Source organism: Python bivittatus, unplaced genomic scaffold (genome assembly GCF_059951505.1).
Source record: "Python bivittatus isolate LINGU-HERP-01145 unplaced genomic scaffold, Pbiv_v1 ctg000080_np1212, whole genome shotgun sequence".
Classification (NCBI taxonomy): Eukaryota; Metazoa; Chordata; class Lepidosauria; order Squamata; family Pythonidae; genus Python; species Python bivittatus.
In genome coordinates this window covers 4,867,571-4,886,011 of record NW_028277035.1, presented here as the reverse complement: position 1 = coordinate 4,886,011, position 18,441 = coordinate 4,867,571, and the positions used below count along the sequence as shown (strand labels likewise).

The 18,441-nt window shown below is 35.5% G+C and overlaps 1 protein-coding gene across 8 annotated transcripts in view; it reads left to right on the top strand.

The window, feature by feature from the left end:
• TNRC6C (trinucleotide repeat containing adaptor 6C) overlaps positions 1-18,441 on the top strand; it is a 156,268-nt gene that overhangs the window by 100,576 nt on the left and 37,251 nt on the right. For 7 of the 8 annotated variants that reach the window (XM_025164659.2, XM_025164658.2, XM_025164660.2 and 4 more), the window contains 5 exons: positions 5,683-5,892; positions 6,169-6,338; positions 10,276-10,356; positions 14,291-14,348; positions 14,627-14,772. In XM_025164659.2, the coding sequence (XP_025020427.2) occupies positions 5,683-5,892; positions 6,169-6,338; positions 10,276-10,356; positions 14,291-14,348; positions 14,627-14,772 (665 nt within the window). The remainder of the gene's footprint in view (positions 1-5,682; positions 5,893-6,168; positions 6,339-10,275; positions 10,357-14,290; positions 14,349-14,626; positions 14,773-18,441) is intronic. The other variant, XM_007425037.4, reaches the window with a different exon arrangement.

Here is an 18,441-nt window from a genome sequence, read left to right as displayed (position 1 = left end):
CAAAGGAATAAGGATTAAGCCAATAAGCTGCATATGTGCTTAAGCAGCTGAGAACAGATTAGGAGCAACTGCATGCATTCATCCAAATATGCCCCAACAACAAACAATACTTGCGGGCCTATAAGGGCAGCAGAAGGAGACATTTTCTGCCAGATCCTTCTGGTTGGTGGATTACAAAATTAGTTGGGTTTTTTTATTATTATTTTGCATATTTTGCCCATTGGAACCTCCATGGATTGATAAAGCTTTGTATTTGTTGGGTAGCTCAGAGGCAAATAAAATAACATGCATAATTAAAATACAACATCAAAGTGTAGAAAAAAGCAAAAATGTGTTTCCAGTAAAAAAATGTGAAAAAAAAAAACTTTATAAAGGTGGTATATAAAAGACAGAAGATGTAGAAGCCAAGGTGGTAGAGGTACATAGATTATCTCCTGTTGTGGAAATTACTAGGTGCTACAGGATTTAAATAATCCTTTTCTCTAAGGGCAAAAAGAAACCAAAACTCACCATAGCTATTGACAGTCATATCTGTAGGCTTTTCTTTATAGCTACAGAGGTATCAGAAGACACCATGGTCCTTGATGCAGACCATCTCCTGTCCCTCCAATGGCTTGTAGAATCAGACAGTTTTTGATACAGCATCAGCAGCCCTTCAGATGCTTTCAGAATTTCCTTCATCATCTGTTCAACAGTCCTGAAGCAGTATTTGCCACTCTTACATCAGAGTGGCAACAATTAAATAAATCCAGTTTGGTGTAGTGGTTAATTAGTGAGGTGGCTCCCTTATTTTTAACATAGTTTTATTCTCTGTTTTGTTTTGCTTTTTGTATTTTTTGTCTGTTTTTAGCTTTGTTATATGTGAGTGAGCTGGACAGCTATATAAATTAGTTTAATAAATAAATAAATAAATAAAGAGAAAGAAAGCAAGCAAGCAAGCAAGCAAGCATTAGGCTAGAAACCAGGAGAAAGTGAGTACTAGTCCTGCCTAGGCACTAAGCCAGCTGGGTGACCTTGGGCCACTCACTTTCTCTCAGGAAGGAGGCAATGGCAAACCACTTCTGAAATACCTTGCCAAGAAAACTGCAGGGACTAGTCCAGGCAGTTTCTGAGAATTGGATAAAAAACAAAACACATCAAAGTGGCAACAGATAAATACACTTAAGGGCACTATATTTACTATGTCCTGAGTGATTAAGGAACCGTATGAAGCTTATCTCAGTTTGTATATCATTGGGATACCAGTTTGTGTATCACTGGGATAACATTACCTAGCCTTGATTTTAGATTAGTCCCACTAAATATATTAACCAAAGACTGGTAGTACCTGTTATAAGACTTGGATTAAAAAATTCCCTCTCCTCCACTGTGCAGATGTCCCATGTGACAATTGCACAATTGTCTTCAGGAAAGGATTATATGGAGGGGCATCTGTATAGGAGGAATAACTGAGAAGCCGTAGGTCATACTTGTGATTATTGACATGGTGAAGGGACAGGGCTTACACTTTTCTACAACACATTTCTGATAAAGTGTGAATCAGACTGAGTGGATGATTTTGTCAGTGAAGGTCATTTAGTATCATTTTGAATGGAGAACTAAAAGCTATAGTAATGGAGATGGGATTTAATTATGAGAATCCTTAGAACTTTATTTAAATATATATTTATGTCTTTGAAAGAAGATTGGGCATTTCCTCACCTTTATTTGAGAAGATAGTTGATCAGTTTTTCCTAAAAATTCTAAAATAAAGTAATACTAATAACCCCAGTAGGTTAGAGTACTGTGTATTAAGAATACTAGGTATTACTTACTTTATTTGATGTCTAGCAACCCTCTTATAAGTCAAATGTAATACATTCCTAGAATGGTCAAATAAATATGAATTATATTGATCATAGGCTCCAAGATCAGGAATTAATTGTTAATAGATCCTGCATTCTATTAATATTGGGCAACTATCTATAATATTGATTTTCTTGTTAGGTTACTGTTGTATGAATGCACTGTTGCTTGTCCTAGTTCATTTGAGAATACATAGCTAGTTTAGGAAACTAGTCTCCATGAATAAATTACTAATCACCCTTTTAAATACAATTAAATAAAGAATGCTGTCCTATCATATAATCAACCTGTCAAGTGTAGCTTTTTAAAGCTAAGTCAATCTGAAGATTTGAAGCAAATTCATATTATTGTTATGGAATGGTTCTTATTTTGGACCAGCAGGAATGCTTTGCTATATGAATCAGTTTAATTTGAAAGATTACATACAAACATTATCCAGATAAAGTAATGAAAATCAAAGACTGGACAACACATGGGTCATATGAGAAAACAACTGTGAAAAGACAAATCACAGGCATTCCCCAGTCAGCTTTGATTTACTTTATCTGAATAATGTGTGTATGTAATCTTTCCAGTATCTCACAATTTGCCCTCTTCAGTAGAGATCTGTCGTTTTCCATATTGTGCCTGTGAAGAGACGTGAATGCCTAATTCTGTTGGTTTAGTTAATTTTACTAATGTCATGCTTTGCTTGCTTGAAGTGTTTTGTATGCATACGTTAATAGTGCAAATATGCATAGCTACTCTTAAAACACCAGTAGACTTTGGATTTTTTTCCAGGATTCAAATGTCAGTAACGCCCAACTTATTATTTAAGATTTTTCTTACTAACCATCACTATGACTCTGCAGTTTTTTGCACTCAGTTTGATCTCTGGAGAACTTTACAAACTATGAGTGTCTTAATGCATGTTATTGTTGTCATATAATTATAACTAATTTGGCATGGCATGAACTCCCTTGTTGTGAATAATAATTTACATAATACGTGGCTCAATACACAGTGCATTTAGTGATGATTTATACCTTACAGATTGATTGTTTTTAATAATTATTGAATTTAAGGAGAACACTGGGAAACTGATCTTTTTCTTTTTATTTAACATATGAATAGATGTTCCAATGTTATTATGATGTTGTGGTTGGTGTTACACATGGAGAAGCTGAAAGCTTTTAAAATAATACATATTACCACATTTCAATATCTTCCCAGCCACTGTTCTTAAAGGGAAATATTAAAAAATCCCTTTCAAAGACTGTGCCCTTATGAAGAAGAATCCATTGAATCTGTAGCTTGTGGCCTTTCATATTTTTCCTTCTGTAAGATGCAAGGTCCCACTTTATAGGTCCCTATTTGGCAAAGTATCCTGAAAATTACGATTTATTTTATGTATAGTTCTTTTTATATGACCTTTTACTATTTTATTTCCTTGAATGTGACTAAATTTTGTTACACCATCTGTAAAACTAGAATGCGCTGTTCACCATGACAACCTAGTTATATTTGTATGTTACTTTATTTGAAATGGGAATAATTTTATTTTATTTGAAATAGAAACAAATTAATTAATTAAAATAATAATAAATAATAATTTAAAAAATACTTTATTATTTTGTTAACTTGAAAAATTCTGATCAATGACTATGATAAAGTCTGTCTATTTACATAGTATTTACTATCTACATAGTAGCTTCCTTCATAATATTTAATTGTACTTAATTTCTGGTACGGTAATATAATTATGATGGGATATGATTATATAATCAGAAATTAGTGAAGGCTTTTAACATAAGGCCCTGTTAGGAGCAACCTCAAATCCATATGTGAACATCAGTGTTCCTTTCGTCTGAGCTCCTACTTTATGAAACTCTCCTTCTATATCCATTCTGTTTTCTCATTTTCATTCTCATTCATTCATTCATTCATTCATTTCATTCTCATCTGGATTTTTTCCATAAGCCTGCTGTTCCCCGTTCTGTTGCTTTTCAAGTTTTTCCCTCAACTTTTCAAAACCTTTCTGTTTCTGTACCCCCCCCAAAATAGGCCGCATTATACAACATACGCACGGCCACAAATAAACTGTTAACCAGGTTCTGGTTTTTTGTTGTTGTTTTAGCATGTCATACCAATTTTAATGTACAAAGTAGGTTAAAAGACTATATTATCCTTGTGGTAAGCCTCTGAGGTCACTCCCTTGTTCTTGGATAAGGATTTGTCCAAAAGTGCCCAACTGATGGCTAAACAGGGATTTGGACAAAAGTCTTGAAGAAACTCCTTCCACTACCCTAGCTTTGCGATGTACACTACTTAAAAGACTTAATTCTCTAGACAGCTCAGAAATAACTTGCCTTTTTATATGTTTGAATACAAAATGTTTGAAATGTTCCATCAAAATAGCAGTAAAATTAAACCTGCTTCCTTAACATCAGTAACTATTATCAGACTGACTTATTCAAAATAGTCAGCTTAGGTGCTAAAAGTTAAAAAAAGATTGTTTCCTGTGCTATTGGCCAAATAGTTAGCAGGATGATATATTGTACACTGTATTTTCCTCAAAGGGACCTACTGCATTACAACAAGGCATTGGTAAACAGCGCATAATGTTTGACCTTATAGTATCTGCCCCCCCATGATCGTAAGTTCTTCTGAAAATCATCCGAAGTGAAAAGACTAGAAGAGATAGGGTTGCTCATAAAGATTGCATCACCTAGTTAGCTTACAAGCTGCTTACAAAGATAAGGTAGCTCAAAACAAACTCTGGCAGAGATTTTGTTTCTGTTTGAATTAATAGATAAAGGTGGCTGTTTCAAACTCTTAAAACTCCACCATGCACAACTGAGAATAATGTTTAGACAGCATTGTTTATAATCCTATATAACCATAGACAGCAGTAGTAACCATACTGCAGACTTGCTGCCCAGGAAAAGCCCACCAGATGTGAGGAATGCTGGGGACTTTTTATTCAACAGCATCTGGAGAGCTACAGATTCTTTGCTGCCTACACACATCCATTCACACCTGTTAATGTAACCAGCATATGCAGGAATAATTCATTTTGCAGAATGTTAAAACTAGAACAACATACCGGCCTTCTTACACTAAGGTAGATGTTCTTTATCCAGACTTTACTGAAGTAGTAAGTATATTTCAACTTGATTCAGACAAAGCATAATAGTTATTTTAAATGTTACGTGCATGAATTTTGGATTTCTGCATACCACCCTTCTCTCTTCTGATATATAAGGAGGTTGTTTAATGTATTTTTGGAAGATGTTCTAAAATGATCCTTTAATATAAAACATTAAAATTTGGTATCAAATCATAAAAGTATGTTAAACTTAACAGCTTTAAAATTTACATCAAATATCTAAGAGTAGTATATAGCATAAAATATTTTAATTAAAAAACAGAGAGAACAAGTATATTAAAAGTAATTATGGATGAAGCCAGCACTGTTTTTCTCAGGATGAATTTTAGAGTTTTACTTTGAATGGACTGGGGAATGCTTGTGATTTCAGTCATCCAAATGAATGAGTAGGTGTTCTTCTTTATTTTGAGGTTAATATTTTTTATAACTAGCATTTGTAAATTTTGAAAATATTTGGATGGAAAAAGATCATTTAGCAAAGAATTCTTACCGTAGGACAGTGATTCTTGATTCTTCTTTCAGGAAAAACAAAACAAATCACTGTCTTAGGTGACTAATGAAATATTAGCTGAACTTGCTTCATGTTTACAAGTTGTCCATAATTTTTAAATAATATTATTAAATATGTCACCTTAACAATTAATTCTGTGTTTTGTTCTCAACATGGTTTTTTCAATTTCTGATTTCAGCAGGCTGGGGAGAGATGCCTGCCGTCCATGCAAAGCCTGAAGCTTCATGGGGAGAACCTTCCTCCCCTTCTGCTGCAGTTGATAATGGCACTTCAGCCTGGGGGAAGCCCCCTAGCAGTGGTACAGGGTGGGGAGATAACTCTGCTGAGTCAGCAGGGACATATGGAAGAGTGAGCGCACCAACTGCTGCCCCAGCACTGTGCAAACCAGGTAAAATGGGTAGTTAGTTCATTGATTGGCTTGGCTAAGGTGGAAGAAAAAAGAGTCCTGCTTTTGTATGTCTTTTTCAATTTAAATGGGTATTCTTTTATGTTGTGGTAGATGAAAGACTTATCAGCATCTAGAATTGCTGTCCTTTTTGTTGATTCATTTCTAAACTCTCCAGTTTTATATACTAGTAAAGTAAAATATAGTGTTGCCATGATTACAGATAGCTATATTTAAGAGAATAGGAAAGCTTACTTAAATCCTCCATTTTTTCCATAGCTTCTAAATCTTCTATGCAAGAAGGCTGGGGCAGTGGTGGAGATGAAGTAAATCTCAGTACAAGTCAGTGGGAAGATGAAGAAGGAGATATGTGGAATAATACTGCTTCACAAGAGAGCAATTCCTCTTGTAGCTCCTGGGGGAATGCCCCAAAGAAAGGACTTCAGAAGGTAGGACTGAAACAGTTGGGTTACAAGTATCAATAATTTGGTACTTCATAATCAATAATAATGATATTGCTTTCATTATTGAATAGCTCAAATCTGTTATTATTGTTATAGACCAGCATATGTTATTATTCTATGGAAGAGTAATAGCCATTATTTCCAGCTTTTTTATTGTATGGGCATGATACTCAGAAGCAGTTATGCCTAATAAAACCAGCGCATAACAAAACTGGAGGATTAGGGTTAGGGTTTTTGAACCAAGTATTATCTGCTCACATACAACACCTGACTAAATTGAAGTATTTTCCTTTCCATGCAAAAGTTGTCATGTCAAAGATAATACAGAATTTTACAACAAGGTTTTTCCAAAATGTTACAGATCATAATTGCAAAATGATGAATTAGATATTAAGGCTGTGCAGAGATCCAGATTTGAAGAGCGAATGTGATTCAGAGCATGTGTGGCTATGTACATAATACTTGTCAGAAACTTCTTAAACCACACATATCTGTATCCGGGGTCCCACACCAACTACAAAGAGCAGACATACAAGACCAAACAAAGGCATCCCTGCTCTTTGAGTCTACTTCTCTTTACCACCCTATTAGATATTGTCCCTGTTCATTGTTCTAGGGAGAGTGTTATACTTTTAATTCTGTCTTAAACCCAATGCAGTTATTGTCCCCTAACATGGGTATGTTTAAAATGGAGAAGGGGAATTTCATACCGGTTGCATGCCATTGTGGAATTCAGCTTTTGGGTTTAGTAACTACTCTTGTCAATGGTTCAATAATCTTATGGAATAAAAGGCTGATTTCATCTATTTACAAAGTGGCTGTTAATGACCTATACTTTATTGATGGATCCTCCAATAGATGAACAAATTGGAAAAAAGAATAGGCACTAGAGATAATTAACACTATCTGAACACACAATAGCCATTTGTGGGCACTGATTATGCAGAGGAAGAGTATGCATGATACAGAAAATACGTTGTTTTGAACCCAAAACCATTGCATTCCAGAAGTTCAGCCAACTCCTTTATGGGTTTTGAATTTGGGCCAAAACAAAACCTGGAATAATACCAGAGTGGTTTTACGGGGCAAGAAGGACAAGATTGGTCCACATTGTCCCTTTGTTTCTTCTTCTCCTCATGGCTCTATACAGGTAGTCCTTGGTTAACAACGGGAATTGGGACCAAAATTTCCATTACTAAGTGACACGGTCATAAAGTGCGACATAACAGCAGTTCCATCACATCCAGCTGCCATCGTTAAGCAAATCACACACCATCATTAAGCGCGACGTCATGTGGTCGCCATTTGTGATCTGCAGCTTCCCTATTGACTTTGCTTGTCAGAAGCCAGCAGGGAAGGTCGCAAATGGTGGTCACGCAAATGGTGATGCTGCAATGTCATAATTGCAAACCAGTCACTGAGTGCCTGGTTCACAATCATGATTACGGGGACACTTGGACGACCAGAACTTCAAGGACCAGTCTTAGATACCACTCGTTCAGCGCTGTCATAACCTTGAACAGTTGCTGAATGAATGGTCATTAAGTGAGAACTACCTGTACATCAACCTGCTGCCCTCCCCAACTTCCCAGCACTTTCCTTTACTCTCCTTCCCTGCTTCTCCTTAGCCACCTCTGCCACGGTCTATGTCCCAGCATGGCATGTCTTCCTGGCCCTCTCATACCTGATATTCCTAGCTTCCCTTCAGCTGCACTGGTGTCTTCATATGCCATATTGCCAAGGAAATCCCTCAGCCTTCCCTTTTTCCCACTTCCCTCCCCCCACACTGCCTCCCCTCCCTCCCAAAAAAATCATCCCCACACAAAACCACTTCTACCTGAAACAACTGTGTTGTGCTCTGTATCTGGAACAAAATCATCCTTGATGAAATATTTGCAAGGCACATTCTAGTCTGTTTTAGATGTTCTCCCTTTAAGATTTGATACTGAAATAAAAATGTAAAATTAATTCATCGATTGCTTCCTAAAATGCTATTTCTCTTACGATGTTTTAAAATCAGAAGTGTATATAACTCTTGCTTTAAGGAAATTTATTTATTATTTTATTTATATAGTTATTTGTAAGCTACCTCATCCAGTGATTCTAAGCAGCATATATTTTGTAGAACCATAAACTTGTATTAAAATATAGAACAATAATCACATCAATACAAAGAATCAGACCACTATAGTCACATCCTCCATTCTAATCTCAGTGGGCAAGAGTTCCAGTGTGAGGGGGCTACAGCTGAAAAGGCCTGCCTCCAGAGTCCCATCCCCTTCACACTTTAGGAAAGGGGGATCTACACCATGCCCTTTTGACCTCTGCCTGTTTGATAGGCAGATTCTACCTGGGGCTGACAGTCCCAAAGCTAGCAAGGATCCAAGCTATTAAGGGCTTTATAGATAATAACTAGCATCTTGGTGGATACTCTCTTTGCTTTATATCTTGAATAAGAACTTTTGCCATTATTGCAGGTCATATCAGTTGTGGATATAGTTTGCTCATTTGGATAAGCATAAATACTGAAATTATTATCTAGCTCTAAAGGGAAGTCTCATTGTTATATTACATCTTGATATATGGAATAGAGTTGTTTGTGATTGGCGTGGCCCATAAATATGATATGGGCCACGCTAATAAAATATTAATTAATTAATTAAACCTGTGGGAAGGTTATTCCCAAAATAATAGTAATTTATAATTTAGTACTCTGATTCTTGAATTAACATAAATGCAAACATAATTTAGGTGTCCATAACTTATGAACCAATGTAGGACACTGATAGTCTTACTATGATGTTGGGCATCTCTGATTTTGCATGACATACAAAAATAGGATTGAAATTTTGGAGGGACTGTAATTTATTTAGTTGATCATAGATTATGTATATATTTACATTTATGGTGGGGTTTATGCCCCACTGTAATCAATCAACTCTTGATGGCTTACAGGGAATAAAAAAAAAGATAATTTAAACATCTACATAGAATACCGCTTTTTTCCCCAAAACCCATGAAACATGATTTTTTTTTCTCCTCCTCCATTTCCCCCACTTTCTAATATTTTTGTAATAACTTTGTAGTGCTTTTGTACTTTAATCTTTATTCTGTAGTTTTGTACATTGCTTCAGGATAACTGAATATATTAAATGAATAAAATGAATTTCAAAAATAAAAAGCCCAAAACTTAATGTTAGATACACAAACTGCAGCAAGCCTTGCTTTTACAAATTCATCCTCCACTTTTCCATTTAACCACCAATAGATAGCTTCTGTTTTCAGCTTTAAAGGAACCACATTTTTTCCATATGTCCAACTGAGGAATTTTAATTAGTTTAAATGGTTAATTTAAACATTAGGATCAAACCATAGTTTACTGCACGGATTTGTTCATTAATTACAGTTTAAACTCAAGGCCCCAGAGTTCATACAACTGCCTACAAGCCTCCAAAAGTTGTTATCAGGCAGAGATTGGTTATAATAGGGAGGTCAGATTAATTAAAAAAACATCTACTTTAATATTTTTTTCTGATATATAGGAGTAGAAGAGAGGAACTTGGTGGTAGATCCAAAATTCACCGCAGTTTCTGGTTACTGCCATGTCAATATTCAAAATATTATTTTGAAGCCAAGTTTGTAACCATATACAAGCTTGGCTTATGGTATACTTGGTGATCATTTAAGGAAAAATAGATTTAGGCTGCAGTCCTGTATCTATTTACAAGGGAGTAAAGTAGGGCTACCATTGGGGCTGCAAAAAGCTCAGTGTTTTCTGTATCTTTTTGCTGCCATGTAATGATTGTCCAGATTTGCAGGCTAGATAGAACAGTGGTAGAGTAAGGTCCATTAAACTCAATAGGCTTTTTTCTGAGTACATATGTTTAGAATTTGGTTTTCTTATTTCTTTTAATTTTCATAGGGCATGAAGACATCTAGTAAGCAAGATGAGGCCTGGATCATGAATCGTCTGATAAAACAGCTTACAGACATGGGCTTCCCAGTAAGTCTTATTCATATTTCATCATATTCTAAATGTGAAACTGATTATCTTCTAAGCAAATATATAACATGTCATCAAGATCAAACTCTGGGTGAGACGATAAAAGGGTAGATGTCAGTTTTCAAAAAGATTCAGAGGAGGTCTAGATTACAAGCAATAGCATTGGGGGGTGGGCAGGAAGGGGCATAATTTCAAAAGCAGCATCAAAATGAATGTGAAACAGGCCCTGCCCCTTTTGTCCATATGAAGTAGTGTTGCACATATGAAAGAGGCTGAGCTTGTGTCACAGTGCTGCTTTTGTCATATTTATGAAAGCAGTCAATCTTGCAAAGGCCTGGGATTACGGGCTGCTAACCATAATTTCTGTTCTAGGAAAATTGGCAGAAAGCTGGTTAAAGATACAATTATTTAGCTTATAGAAGATGGTCAATGTCCTTCTACAAAACTAAGTCTTACTTTATCAACCTCTGAGAATTCTTCCAGGGTGTCAACAAAGAGAAGTGGGATGAGCCAATAGATGTATTTTACTTGAAAAGATGTTGTAAAAAAAACTCAGATTAAGGGCTCCTGAAGATATTTTTTTTGATATCATAGTTATACAATGCCTGAGGAAGTCTTAATGTGGATTAGTAACCAGTTACAAAACAGAAAGGATTCATTGGTTTTGCATTTGAATGTAAAATTACACATTTTCTTTTTTTTTATAGTAATTTTATTAAAGATTACAGTTTACAACAGTAAAAAATAATACGAACAAAAAGAAAAAACAGAAGGTTCAGAAAAGAAAAAAGAGAAAGAGAAACAAAAATAGAAAAGAAAGAAATAGTAAGAATATAGTAAAGAAAAAGAAAAGAAATATATAAGAAGTGACTTCCCCCTTCATCATAAATATAAACAATTTTAGTAACTTATCACCTTCTCTTAAAATACAACAAATGATCTCTTCTTCACATATCCCATCTCTTATCTATAAACAAATCGATAAACAAATCCATCCAAGCCGCCCAGAGTCACCCATTGGGGGGAGATGGGTGGCATACAAATTTAATAATAAGTAAGTTAATTAATTAATTAAACCTCTTTATTTCAGTCCTGATGTCAGCAAAAGTCCATTAAGGGTTATCAGATATAACAATATATCTATTTTAACCTTGATCAAATAAACCAACTTTATATTCCTTCCTTTTGCTTCTAACAACCTTGATTTTTAGTCCCTTCAGATAATGTCATAGAACTTGATTTCTTTTCATTTTTTCTTTGTCACTTTTCACAAAATACTTCAAAGATTTAACAAGCCTCTTTTGTAAATCAAATATAGGAAATTAACCAGGTCATTCTCTTGGTTTGTACCTTGTATATCCCTTTTGATTATTAAGACATCAGCCGGTTTCTTTTATATGTCCAGTGCAGCATCTTTTTCCATGTCATTCTTGTAGCCTATCATTTTTAAATCCACTTTCAAATCAGTCTCAATCAGGTTAGGTAATACTTGTTTCTCTTCCATAGCATCTTTTAAACACAGTCTATCTATAGAGGCAGACACTTTTAAAATTAACTTCTGGTTCTGTTGTTCAAAAATATCCTTCAATATGTCCAGTGTTAAAATATTTTCCTTCATTCTGTATTAGTAAGTCAAGTTTGAGTATTCTTCCCCTTTAGTTGTAATCTTCAGTTCCTTCTAGTTCCCTCTAGCATCCAATTTTTAAAGTCTTGTCTTATTTTTTTTTAAAAAAAAACTCAAAATGAAAGCATTTTCCCTTGGGAAGGATTCTTTATAATTAATTCCAAAATCTTATTTCAAATTTATCTGGACCCTTAGTCCATTTGTAACTTTCTAAAATCAAAGTTTTGCTCAACTTTTTGCTGTTTATTCCAGAAAAAAAAAATAAAGTCCTTAAACTTGTTTTTAAAACTTTTTTGCTGAGAATTGAAGGAAATTCATCTGGTACTGTTAAATTTGTCAATCCAAAGGTTTCTAATAGTTGAAAAGCAATTAACAAGCAATATCCAAAAGTGATTACAAAAGGAAATATGCAAACCCAGTGTACTTTGAAAGGCACCAACTGTGAGTTCAGCAAGATGGCTATTCCCTTGTCTCCCAGAGCTCTAAACCCTCCAGAGACCACTTTCTTGCAATCTCCTTGCAAGGAGCAACTGCCTAGAGCACTTGTGGGTGATCTCAAGTCTTCTTGTCCGGAGAGGAATTACAAAGAGCCAGTCTACTCGCCAGCTCTTCATTCTGCCACAGTCATCAGCTCCACTTTTCATGGAGCTGTCTTCAGTTCTTCATTTCTTCCCCGGAAGTTTTCCTAAGCCATTCCATTTAGTTGTAGGAGATAATATAAAATAATTTGATATGCTGGTGATATTTTGCAATTTGCGATAAGTACTCTACTTTTTTACCTAATTTTATAAAGGTAGTACAGTATTTCAGAAAGTACTCTGGCTATAAGATTAACTGGGATAAACCTTGCTTACTTTTCTTAAGCTCTAACATCTCAACACAGTTATATAAAGAGTTTGGTTTTGTGATTTCCATATATTATATTAAATATCTTGGACTTTATATTCCTCCAAATGTTTCTAGATACGTGATGTGGAAGTAAATATGTTTATAAATAATTTGCTTTAGAGATTATGCTCCAAAAGGGGGTAGCCATAATAATCAAAATATCTTGAAACTTTTAGAAAAAAATGAACTAGATATAAATTGTGGGGTAAAATTAATATTATTAAAATGAATATTGTTCCTCACTTTATGTCCTTAGAGGTATCATAATATTAATACCAAATAAATATGTTCTTCAAATTGATAGACTACTTAGGAAATTCATTTGGGATAGTAATCCACCAAAGTTTCCATTAGCTAAATTGAAATTACCATTTGAGGAGGGTGACTTTAATTTATCTAATTTGAAGAATATCATTGGGCTTATATTTTATTAGCACTCTCAAATGAAAATTTAATGGAATATCATCCTGTATGGGCTATGTTGGAATGTTATTATTTATTCCCCTTACAGTCATGGCAAGTTCTTGGAACAACATCTGTTAGAAAATATGGTTATTTCCAGGAGTGTAGGTTGTGAGAAATCTTGGACCATATTGGGGCATAGATTTGGTTTTGATAATGAGACTTATGAATATTTAACTCTTTGGAAAATTTCAACTTTAAAAATAGATGGTAAAATGTTATTGGAAAGTATGGCAGAAGCTGGGATAGTGACTTTAAATCAGTTATTGTGCAATGATTATATTAAGGATTTTTCCCAATTCCAAATTGAATTTGGTCTTCCTAGTTCACAACAATGGTAGGATTTTCAACTTAAGCATTTTTTGATGGCTCAGGAAGGGGCAGATGCTTTGGCCACTTCAGAGGTACCTGAAATGCTTTCCTATTAGATCCATGACAGAAATTATGGGATATGGTTGCCCAACAAGCCTATGAGGTAGACAATTATTTTCAGTTTGTAGGTGGGCACTGAAACTGAAAGGGGACTGGGGGACTTACTAGATGGTACATATCTTTCCATAGTGGAGTAAAATGTAAAGCCAGGACCAGTTCCACTTTCCATTCCAAATGGTGGTTGAACCTAAAATTGATATAAGTTTGCCAGCTTTTCATTATCTCCAACTCTTGCACTTCTAGATATAACTTGATCTGCAAATCTTGGAAGGTGATTACTGGTATGCTATGAAAAACTTCATCTTCTGGTTCTGGCACATAAACTTACTGCTTGACCATAGACCACACTTTCCCCCAAAATTCAGTTGCAAACTTGGTGCCTTCTGAATATTAACTCTTGAAATATCAGTTATTATGACCTCTTAACATAAGAAGGAGAGTATACTTGTGCATGTAAAGTGTTCTTATATGTAGTTATAAACTTTGTATTGTGTAGTTAGGAACAAACACATTTTCTTATTTTTGCAGAGAGAGCCAGCAGAAGAGGCCTTAAAGAGTAACAGTATGAATCTAGATCAGGCCATGAGTAAGTATTTTTGTAAGTGATATTGATATGGGTGAGGGTTGTTCTGTTTCAGTGAAATAAACTGCATCATGTTTCATTTTATGAAAAAATTGGGCAGGTTATAAATATATACCAATTCAATGCTTTAAAGGAGAGCATTTATTTTAAATTTCAAGTTTTAAAATGTATTAATACTAAGGAAAGTGTACTAAAAGCAGTATAAGTGTAATTTTATTTTGACTTGGATAAAGTTTCCTAATTTTCTTGTGACATTTTCATGTTTGCTTTACCGTTTACAGGTGCTCTGCTGGAAAAGAAGGTGGAAATGGACAAGCGTGGAATGGGAGTAGCTGACTACAATGGAATGGTCACCAAACCCCTTGGCTGCCGCCCACCACCGATCTCCAAAGAGTCTTCCATGGACCGCCCCACCTTCCTTGACAAGGTAGGTTCAGCATTGTGGGGTTAAAAAAAAAAAACATTAGTGGAAGATGACAACGACTGTTAAAAGTTTGATTAACCAAGGAGGAAAAAAACAGAGGGAGTTTTTGTTCTGTTCTCTTTATTTGTCTCTTGTCGATTAATCTCATTCTTCAAACTCTTTAACTTGCTGCAGTAAGATTGCAGGAATAAACAGGGTGCCTTAATCGGGAGGGTCATACATGATTTAGTAAGTTAGAACAATCAGATGACTTTTTCTTCTCTGTCTATAATTTAAATTCTAGTTTCCTTAGTCTTTTAAACTTACGTTACTCTTTGAAGTACCATGTGCAATGTATAAATAATCATGAATTGAATATATGAGCACTCAAAACACATTTATTTATTTATTTATTTATTTATTTATTTATTTATTTATTTATTTATTTATTTAAATTTATTGGCTGCCCAACTCCAGTTTAAACCTCTTCATGTCGCCAGGTAATAGAGAAATACTAGCAATTACTTAAGCTTTTCCAAATTATTGACCTGGATGTCTTGCTGCACTGGCTGCATCAAAATTTTCTCTCTGATCATGGCAATTTACATTGTTTCAGAGGAAACAAAATCCAGGAGCAGCAGTTCCTAACAATCAGGAAAAAAATGTTTTAATCTTAGGAAGCTGTAATTGAGGCATAAAAATAATATAAAAATCATAAACTCTTTCTGAAAGTGTTTATACTTGCTGTTTGGTCTGCGGAAAAAACAGATTTTCTGCACAGCATTTATTATTCAGTATGAAATATCACCCAGCTTTGTCCTTTAAGAGTGATAAACACAACAACTGATATTATGGATGCTACTGACTTTCCTTTTAGTCTTTATTCCATGATATTTTTATTCATTAACATGGGATCTAACTGTTGTGGTTGCAAAAGGCATACCTTTCCCCCTGGAATTACTGCATAAATATGTTACATGAAAGGTCTTTTTACTGTAAACGATGCAAATAGTCATATTTATCTGGCTACTAAGTTAAGGGATCTTTCTCCTTTCCTGCATAGGCGTGTGTGTGTGTGGGGGTGTTTCCTAGCTTGCTTTGAACAAATTACTTTGATACTACTTGGGCTTTGGGTCCTTTTAATAGCATAGATTTTTAATAGGTATGTAGTTGATAGGTATCTTTGTAGAAAGATCCATAACCAAATTATTGGATTAAATTTCTCCAGTATGTGGCAAGTTTGTATTTCACATCTGCTCTTATCAGAAGTTGATAAAAACGAAATAAAGTCAAATGCGCTAAATTCTTTCAGGGTTTTGGCTGCCATTCAATTTAGTTTGTACATAATTTTTTCCCCAGGAAATAGAAGATTTTAGTGCCCAGAGCAGTTGAGACTTGCACTTTTAACCAATTTTTATGTATTCAGTAAATATTGTACAATTAAAACTTTGCTGCCCAATTTTACATTGGCACTTATCAAAGAGATTGTGTGTTCAAGTTTAGAGCCTTTATGTTAACTTCTCAACAGCATTCCATGATATGTTGGATGTAAATAGAAGCTTTGGTTTACAAAGTAGAACACTCATGATTAACAGAAATATAGGGCACTGAATATGATTCTTATTTGAGACTCAAGATAGGATGCAAAGAGCTCATAAGCAGAGGGGAGGAAATCTTTGAACCTGTTACTGTCATGCAAGCTGCAATTTGTGGAGCATGATGGATGTTCTTGCAGAATGTGAAGCATGTTGAGCTGAAAGACCTTGAGGATATGACTAGAAAATGTCAGTGTCCTCCCTCAGGGCTTTCCAGCAGTAACTAAACATCAGTTTGGTTGATAATAAAGAAAGTTTGAGGCTTCTGGGAGTAAAGTGGAGAGGAGAACCATTGGCAGAATTTATTTAGAACGTCAGAGGTCTTTTATATTTGATTGGCACAGAACATCGCTTCCCCTGCTTTAGGAACATAGGGTATTCCCTGACAGTTAATAATCTGAGTGAATAGTAAGAAGATGATGTAGGTTTTTAAAATCATTGTTTTTAATAAGTTAATGAAGCACATGTATTCTTGAAGCTGCTTTTATCTGCAAAGTACAGAGCAGGTTTAAGACTTCTTTTCTGCCAGGCTTCAGACTTTAAGTTGTACAATATTTCTTTGCTTAAGAGGATATTTAGGCATCAGAAAAAAAAAAATACCTGGCTCCACAAAAAGCAGGACTTTGATTCAGCATTCAGTTGCAGTCTTTGATATTAACACAGTAATATTTACAAAAAATTTTCTGAAACACAGTCCAAGGACAGAAGCTCAGTATTTATTTCTTTATTAGTATATCTACATACCACTCATTTGCAGAGACTCTTGAGTGGCTTACAGTATTAAAAGCAAAAATAAATCAATACAATTACAACCAATCATTCTAACCTGTCACTGTTTGGGGTAACATGATCCTATTTGTCCTGAAATTCTTTTCTGAAGAGCCATGTTTTTATGGCTCTCTGAAAATATAGTAAGGAGGAGGTGGTCTGCGGTAAGCTTTGAGAGGGGGAACATTGCTGAGAAAGCTTGAAGCAGGGGTTCCTGAAGATGGCATTCTCTAGCTAGTGTGACTCTTAGCAAACCCTCTCTCCCAGATCTTACTAGACACATATTCAACTCTGACAAGACATTCATGGAGATAATCCAGACCCCGAACCATGTTTAAAAGTGACAACCAGCACTTTAAATTACAACTGGAAATTAATTGGCAGCTACCGCAGTTCCTATAGTACTGGTATTACATGGGCATTTTTTGGTGCACCTTTCATTACCTGTGGGTATCATCAGCATATTGATGATAGCTCATCCTGGGCTGGGGGATTACCTCTTCCAGTGACTTCACATAGATGCTAAACAGTAGAGGAGAGAAGATGGAGCCTGTGGCAGCCCCATAATAGAGTGGCCAAGTGCCTAACCTCTTTCCACCCATCATCGCAAACTGAAAACAGTAACTCACGAAAGAGGAGAACCATTAAAGGACAGTACATCCTACTCCCAATTCTTGTAGTTGATCCAGGAGGATACCATGGTCAGTGATTCTGAAAGCTGCTAAGAGGTCCAGCAGGACCAGGATAGTCACATTTCCTCCATCCCAGTCCCATCAAAAGTCTTCAATTTGAATGGCCAGTGTGGTTTTGGTCTACATCTTGGCTTGAATCCTAACTGAAAAGGGTCCAGATAATCCATTTCATTCAGGACTCACTGTAACTGTAATCCACCACCTTCTCCACAAGGTTGGAGACCAGTTGATAGCTGTCTAAAATTACTGGGTTGAGTGATGGTTTCTTGAGGGAGGGATACATTACCACTTCTTTCAAGGCACTACAGATAGTGCTCACTTAATGACCCTATTGGGACCAGCAACTCTATCCCTAGGCAGTCATTAAGCAAAACATCACATGACTGCCCCGCTTAGCAACAGCAGTCCCAGTTGCAGTCATTAAGTGAATCACCCATGTTTGTTAAGCAAGACATCATGTGACTACAACTTGTTATCTCCTGCCAGCTTCCCCACTGAGTTTGCTTGTCAGAAGCCAGCTGGAAGGTTGCAAATGGCAATCACATGATTGCAGGATGCTGCAACCATCATAAATGCACAACAGTTGCCAGGTGCCCAAACCATGATCATATGACCGCAGGGACGCTGCAACGGTCGTA